The 6956-nt window shown below is 56.0% G+C and overlaps 1 protein-coding gene across 2 annotated transcripts; it reads right to left on the reverse strand.

The window, feature by feature from the left end:
- Positions 1-73: 73 nt before the first annotated feature.
- LOC124080996 (insulin receptor substrate 2) lies at positions 74-6917 on the reverse strand. Of its 2 annotated transcripts, none has more exons than XM_046427095.2 (4): positions 5367-6917; positions 2703-3223; positions 1942-2433; positions 74-1729 (listed from the first exon to the last, which is right to left on the reverse strand). In XM_046427095.2, the coding sequence occupies exons 3-4, from the start codon at positions 2366-2368 to the stop codon at positions 672-674; spliced, it is 1485 nt and encodes a 494-aa protein (XP_046283051.1). In that variant the 5' UTR covers positions 2369-2433; positions 2703-3223; positions 5367-6917; the 3' UTR covers positions 74-671. The 2 variants fall into 2 exon arrangements, with proteins under 2 accessions (XP_046283051.1, XP_046283050.1); XM_046427094.2 differs by having other exon boundaries at positions 1942-2538.
- Between the last annotated feature and the right edge of the window lie 39 nt (positions 6918-6956).

The following is a 6956-nucleotide window of genomic DNA, read 5'->3' on the forward strand; positions in this document are numbered from 1 at the left end:
TTGACTGTCCTTCCCTCAAATTCTTGTCTCTCATTGCCCCATCACCATGGGGCAGGGAAATCCACCAACCTAGGACAGTTACCCAGCAGGGTACCTTTAATAGGTGGGGGATGGTCCACAGTACAGAGTTGGGGATGAACCTATAGGAAGCAAGGACTTGGTCAGCTCTGCTGGTTTGTGCTTGACTGGGAGAGGTGGACTAAGAAGGAGGCCGGGTGTTTTAAGATCCTTCCATTCTTCTTGAGCTAGGGCCCCAGGAATTCACCCTAAGGCGCCACAGGTGTGTGCAGGAACACCAAGCCAAACAGGAACCTTCATCTGTGGCCTAAGAGCCCACCTGAGTCTGATTCTCTAGGAACTCTTTAGGGAAACAGGATCAGGCTTTCAATTGAGAAAGTCCAGAAGTTTATAATTTGGGGAAGAGGTAGGTGTGGGGTTGGGGGGAGGTAGAAGAGGTTCTAGAATTCTCTCCCTTAAAAGAACAGAGCTGGCCAAGGGGCAACCCAGTGCCTCTGCAAGTCTCAGATTGGAGGTCAAGACTTTGGCCTTTTAGTCGCGGTAGGGGGTGTTAGAAAGCATGAGCGGGATGGGGGACATTGGTAACTTTGGCGAGTTTCACATTCTTCCGCTGGCCAGTGCCCCCGTCTGCTCACTGGCGCCTCCCAGAGGTTCTAGAACTCGATGCACGCGTAGCTGTGCGGGCCGGCCCTTGGGCCGTGGCCACGAACGTCTAGAGGAGGGACCAGGTCCAGGTCGACATAATTGAGGTAGCCATCGGAGGGCGCCAGCCTAGCAGTGTCCTTTTCTGCCAAGTCTGGAGCCCCATACTTAATGCACACATACTCCCCAGCCAGCTTTGACGGCGGCAGAGAGCAGGGCCGAGCAACTGCAGGTCCCCAGCCGTCCCTTTTGCCGCTATGCTCTGGTGCAGGCTTCTGGGCCTTGGACTTGTAGGAAAAGCGCTCTGGTGGAAAGCTCTTCATGGGCATGTACTCCGTGCCTCCCCAATCTTGAAGGGTCTGGTGGGCAGTATCGCTGTCAGCGAGAGGAAGACCTGAGGGCCCCATTACCACATAGCCATCTGCCTCTCTAACCCCCATGTGCTCATAGTCACTCCTGGCTCCCATAGTAATGTAGCCCGCACCCCCATCGGACTCCTTGGGGTACGAAGCTGCCACTCCCAGCCTTGCCAAGGTCTTAAGGGTTGCTTGCTCCATCCTCTCAACCAAGCCTCTTGGCTGGGCTGCAGAGGCTGGGGATTCATAAGGTTGGGGGACAGGGGGTCTGGAGATGCTCTTTGGAGGATCCCTGGACGGTGGCTCAGGCCTGCCACTGGCACCACTGCCTCCGAGTCTCTTCATAGCGGCCAGGACTGTCTCGTGGATGCTTTGGGCCACCACAGAATCGGGTGCCTGCAGCCACAGTTCCCCGGGACCCGTGGGCGCCGAGCGGCCAAGCTCCAGGAAGAAGAAAGAGTCTGCGTGGCCGCAGCGGCGCACGCTGAGCAGGGATAGGCGCAGGGCCGGTGGCGACAATCCCTGGGTGTCCCGGGATCCTCTGCCCCCCGGCTTCCGCAGTAGGCTCAGCGACCCGGAACCCAGGCATAGGCGGTAGTCGCCGCTGCCCAGGCCTCGTGTTCGCCCCAGACCCTTGGGCCGCAGCGTCACAGACCAGACGTCCTGGAACGGAGCGAGGATCGAGGCCCCGGGGTCTTCGTGGGAGCTGGGACCTGGAAGGACAACGGGCTGATCACAGGGGATTCCTTGGGCGGGAGGTTGGAGTCACCGTCCCCGGAGAATTGGAGACGTGTAAACGCTTAATATTTGAATTTTCGGGAGTTGACCTGTGAGAGGGACAGGTTTCAGATAAACCAGGTCTGCAACCCCACCGCCCTAACCCTCCTGGTGGCCCGGGGCTTGACAGCCCGTGTTCCAGCCTCACCCGCGGCGGCGGCGGCGGCGGCGGCGCGCACCTCGAGCATGGCATTGTACCACACCTGTTGCTCCGCCTCGCTGGCAGCTGCGACGCCCAGGCTGCTGTCGCGCGTGTAAAGAACGATCAAGTGGCGCTGGCGCGCGTCCGCGCGCTTACTGATGGTGCACGCGCCCGCCAGGCTCACGCTGCGCCGGGGCCGCGCCCCGCCGCTACAGCCCGAGCGGAACTTCTTCTCGCTCTCGTAGCACTCGAGGCGCGGCGGGTCCTCCCGCAGCACGAAGAACCGGCGGCGCTGGGACTTCTGCTTCCGTAGGTGGCCGCAGAGCCGCACGTCTGCCGGACAGGGACAGGGCCAGGGCAGCGGCGGGCAGAGGGGCACGTCCGCTGACTCCAACTCCTGGGTGGCTGTGGGGCCGCCGCCTGCGGCGTTCATCCCGGGCCACAGGCAATAAATTGGCCGGGGAATAGCCGATCCGCTGGGTCTCGTTCCCTGGGCCGCTGGGAAAGGCCAGCCGAAGTGGGGTTGAAGTGTCAGGTCCAGGAGGGAGAGCAGCGACCCCACAGGTTGCGACCGTCTAGGTGCCGGCGACTCTCCCCGGTTCTCTAAAGTTTGGGACACACAGCATGTGTCTCAGTGGCCGCCCAGTAGCCTGTGACACCCAGCACTCCCTAGGGCCTCCGCGGTTGACCCGGCTGGGTCCCGTCCCTCCCGCCCTACGCCGACCGCTGCCGGAATCCCCACCCACTCGAGGTTTACCCTCGCTCACCAGGGCGCAGGAGTTGGAGTCTGCAAGTGGAGACGAGGGGTCCTGCGCCCCTGGAGACGATGTCTTAGTAGGGGCGGGGACTGTGCGGACGTCTCCGCCAATCAACTGACCAGTTGTGGGGGCGGAGAAGGGCAGCGCCTGCTGCAGGCAGGAGCTACGCGAAAGCAATGTGTGAGGCGGGTGTGATTGGACTTCGCGGTGATGGCGCTAGCGATTAGAAGGTGGCCAAGAGGGCCATCCTTACAGCAGCCTCCCCTCCGGCCTTAATTACTCCACTGGACCACTAGGCGTCGGTCTCCTGTGTACACTGTTCCCATTCAGAGATGATTTTGTGCTTTTTCCTGCAAATCGCCCCGACAGCCATGGCTGCTGAGCTGTGGGCTGGTCTGATTTCTGAGTTGCAGGTTCAGTCTGTCTGTGGGTTTGGGGTGACAGGAGGTGTCTTGGGATAGGTAGACTTCTGGACTGGTCTTTGTGCACAGATCATAACCCCCAGAATCCCTAAGTAGCCACCGAAGGACCTGCAGAGAAAGAGGCCATCTCTCAGGGACACCTCCATGCTGCTCCATTGCTCTCAGCCCCCTCCTCACCATCACACCCCAAAAATGCTACCCGGACCAGCTGAAGACACTGCTCACAGAAGTATGGGCTCCCTGGTGCATGTCCTCTTTGCCCTTTGCATACTGAGAAGTTTGGCTGGGGCTGGAGGGTTGGACATTTTTGTGCCTCAATTCTGCTCTCAGGACCACTGCACAGTTCAGGGGCAGGATAGTGCTGGCCAGTGCACACCTTCAGACAAGCCCAGGTGACACATAAAGTCTCATAAGGATGGGGCCTTATCAGACTTCAGTGGAGTTCATGATCTCATTCCCATGGGCAAGCAATATTACTGCAGGGGAAAACTGAGGGCCTGATGGGGAAGAGGCCAAGCTGTGGCTTCTGTTAAAGAAAGTATTGGGCTGGGAGTGGTGGCACAGGCCTGTAATCCCAGCATCTCTGGAGGCTGAGGCAGGAGGATTGCAAGTTCAAAGCCAGATCTGGCAATTTAGCGAGACCCTGTCTCAAAATAAAAAGGGCTGGGGATGTGGCTGTGACTCAGTAGTTGAATGCCCCTGGGTTCAATCCCCAGTACCAGAAAAAGAGAAAAGGTATTGGGAAAGAGCTCCTTCAGATAGAGAACAGAAACAAGGGAACCTGGTTCTTTTTCTTAGACTAGTTCTTAAAGGCAGTCTGAGCAGAAGAGGGCAGGGCTTCCTGAAAATGGGGCCCTTTTCCGAGCTGAATACTGGAGAAGACAGCCTGCCGTGTGTGGTACTGGGATCCCTTAGCACCTTTCCTTTTTTTGGGAGGTGGGTACGGGGGGATTGAACTCAAGGGCACTCGGACACTGAGCCATATCCCCAGCCCTGTATTATATTTTTTTAAAATATATTTTTTAGGGGCTGGGGATGTGGCTCAATCGGTAGCGCGCTTGCCTGGCATGTGTGCGGCCCGGGTTCGATTCTCAGCACCACATACAAAGATGTTGTGTTCGCCAAAAACTAAAATAAATAAATATTAAAAAATTCAAAAAAATATATTTTTTAGTTGTAGATGGATACAATACCATTATTTATTTATTTTTATGTGGTGCTGAGGTTTGAACCCAGTGCCTTACATGTGCTAGGCAAGTGCTTTACCACTTACCTATAACCCCTGCCCCCCTATTTTGTATTTTATTTAGACACAGGGTTTCACTGAGTTGTTCAGCACAACTTGCTTTGAACTCATGAAACTTCTGCTTCAGCTTGCTGCTGGGATTACAGGCATATGCCATCACACCTGGCCCTTGAGCACTTTTTCAAAGGCCATGCTGAGAGCAAGATGCAGGGAACCAACCAACATTTCCAAGGATGGGTGGATGGGCATCTGGCAAGGTGTGCAGGGTCTGCTTAGGTGTCTGTTGGTTAGCCAAAGTCCCATCCAGGGTCAGGAAACTTCTTTGCATATCAGCTGGTGTGGTGGGAGGCAGTGGCTACTGCCCAGAGGTGGATACTGGCCAAGGAGAGGCAAGTATGGGATGGATCCCTTAGTAGCCATACAAACAGGACTACGTTCAAGACCAGAGGCGCCAGTGAGGCCAAGAGGCTTGATGTGGGCACCATGTGAGAAGTGACAGGGTCACAAAAGATGTCTGCACACCCCTCCCCTTCCCAGTCTTGCTGCCACCTCAATGGCCCACGCCCCTGCTGTGCTGCTGGCCTGGGAACCCGGACTCCCCTAAGCTTGCTGCAAACCTATCCAAGGAGGCTCTCTTCATGCCTTCTTCCGGTCTCCCTCAACCAGGTCATCTTGCAACACCTGTCCTTGTGAAATCACAGTGACTGTCACACAGACAGCCCCAAACCACATTGTGTCATTGAGCCCTGGAGTGTCGGGTAAAGATAACACAGGAAGCAGCAGCAATCTGAGAGCCTGGAGAGTGGGCAAGCAATGGTGGGAGGTCAGGGGAGGTAGTCAATGCCAGTGAGCTGGCCTGCTGGATACCAGGAAAAGCCTGGAGTCCAGCTGGTCTACACCAGTCGTCCTAGCAACAACATTGCCCTAGCCCTGTTTCTCCCCAGGGACAAAAGTGGCTGAACCTCAGCTCCACCAGTAGTGCCCCTCCCAACCTGAGGGTTCTACCTTTGTATCCTCATCCAGGTGCCATGTTCCACACCGGTGGAAGAATCTTGTTACCAGGTGGAGGAAGCCAATGGGAAGAGTTCCATGTGGGGTCTTTCTCTTCTGTGAATGAGTGCCACAGATTTAGCCCCTCCCTCCCACCTTTTGGGTCCCAGGTGGAAAGAACCCTGGGGGCTGTCCCCTGTACCCTCTCCCATAGGGACTGCCCACAGGTAACCCACTGAAGACTGGGTCCAAACCAGAGGACTGTAGGGCAGGGGCACAGTGTTGGCCAGGGGCATGTGTCAAGGGAGGACTTGGCTAGAAGGTAGAGGAGCTGGTGTGTCACTCCAGCCTCCTGCCTATGCACAGAGGGTTTAGATTTGCAGCTGCCAGGCGAGGCTGTGCAGGGAGGAATTTAGCCCAGTCATTTCAGACATTTTTTGTCAGTCCAGGGCTCTTTCCATGCTTTGTCACTGACCTGGAGAAGGAGGCTGCATGGAGGAGGGCTGGGGCTGCTCATGCCAAGGGAAGCAGTTGCACTCCTAGCCTCAGCCTGTGCCCAGAAACTTTTTGATTTTTCTGCCCTGGGCTGTAGGGCTGATCTGTCCCTGGACAGTGAGCCTGGCTAGAGTCCATGTCAGACAGAGGGACTGGAGGGACTGGAGGGCCGCAGGGAGGCCCAGAACCCATGCAGCAAGAAGGCAGTAAGAAAATCCCTGGGAGACAGCATGGTGTGCCTGAAACGCAGGCGGAAAGCCATTTAGCTCTCTTCAAACCTCAGTGTTTTTTGGAGCTAGGAAAGGGTGACTGAAGCTAAGGGGAAAATAAGCTCCAGATATTAGCTTCTCTCTCTTGGCCCTAAGCAGAAAGAAAGAATGGGAAACAGCAGTAGGGAGGACAGAGTGATAAACAAGTGGTAGAGAAAAATACTGGGAGAGCAGGAAGAGATAATTTCCATGGGAAGTAAAGGATGGGTACACCTGGGAGACCCCCAACAAGAGAGAGGAGGGGAGAGGCTGGGTGAGTGGGGACGCAGACTCAGGCGGGGTGGAAATTGACTTTTGGAAAAGGAGAAGGCCAAGCCTGGCTGGGCAAACAGCAGCAACTAGAGGTCTTTCCAGCAAATTCTGCAAAGCAAATAAACTGATGACCCAATCCCTACATTTCCTTGTTGCTGTTAGTGGAAGACCCATAGCAATCCCAAGAATGACAGCTCAAGGGCTGTTCCAGGGCAATGGTATGAGGGGAGGGGCCTTTCCTGGCCTTGGGTTAAAAACAGCAAGGCCAAGTCCTAGGCCTCAGCCTCAGAGATGTTTACCCAGTGACTGTCTTGTCACCACATAAACAGTCCAGACACCTGGCTGTTGACACAACAGCTTGGGGTAGAAACATCTAGTGGAGGCTGATAACAGTTGGGGGTGGGGAGGGAGGCTGATGTATTCATTGGGTCCACTTCCATCTCCAAGTGGCAGCTGCCTCTTCTGGTGGGTACTGCCCCTTCACTACATCCAACAAAGCCCAATATCCACAGGGGTTGTCCCTGGACTCCTGACATGCTCCTTCCCCTTGCTAACACAGGACTCAGGTTCAGACAGGGACTGGCTCTGT

This window comes from Marmota monax, unplaced genomic scaffold (genome assembly GCF_021218885.2).
Source record: "Marmota monax isolate L192 unplaced genomic scaffold, Marmota_monax_Labrador192_F-V1.1 WCK01_AAM20220418_F8-fsc00341, whole genome shotgun sequence".
Classification (NCBI taxonomy): Eukaryota; Metazoa; Chordata; class Mammalia; order Rodentia; family Sciuridae; genus Marmota; species Marmota monax.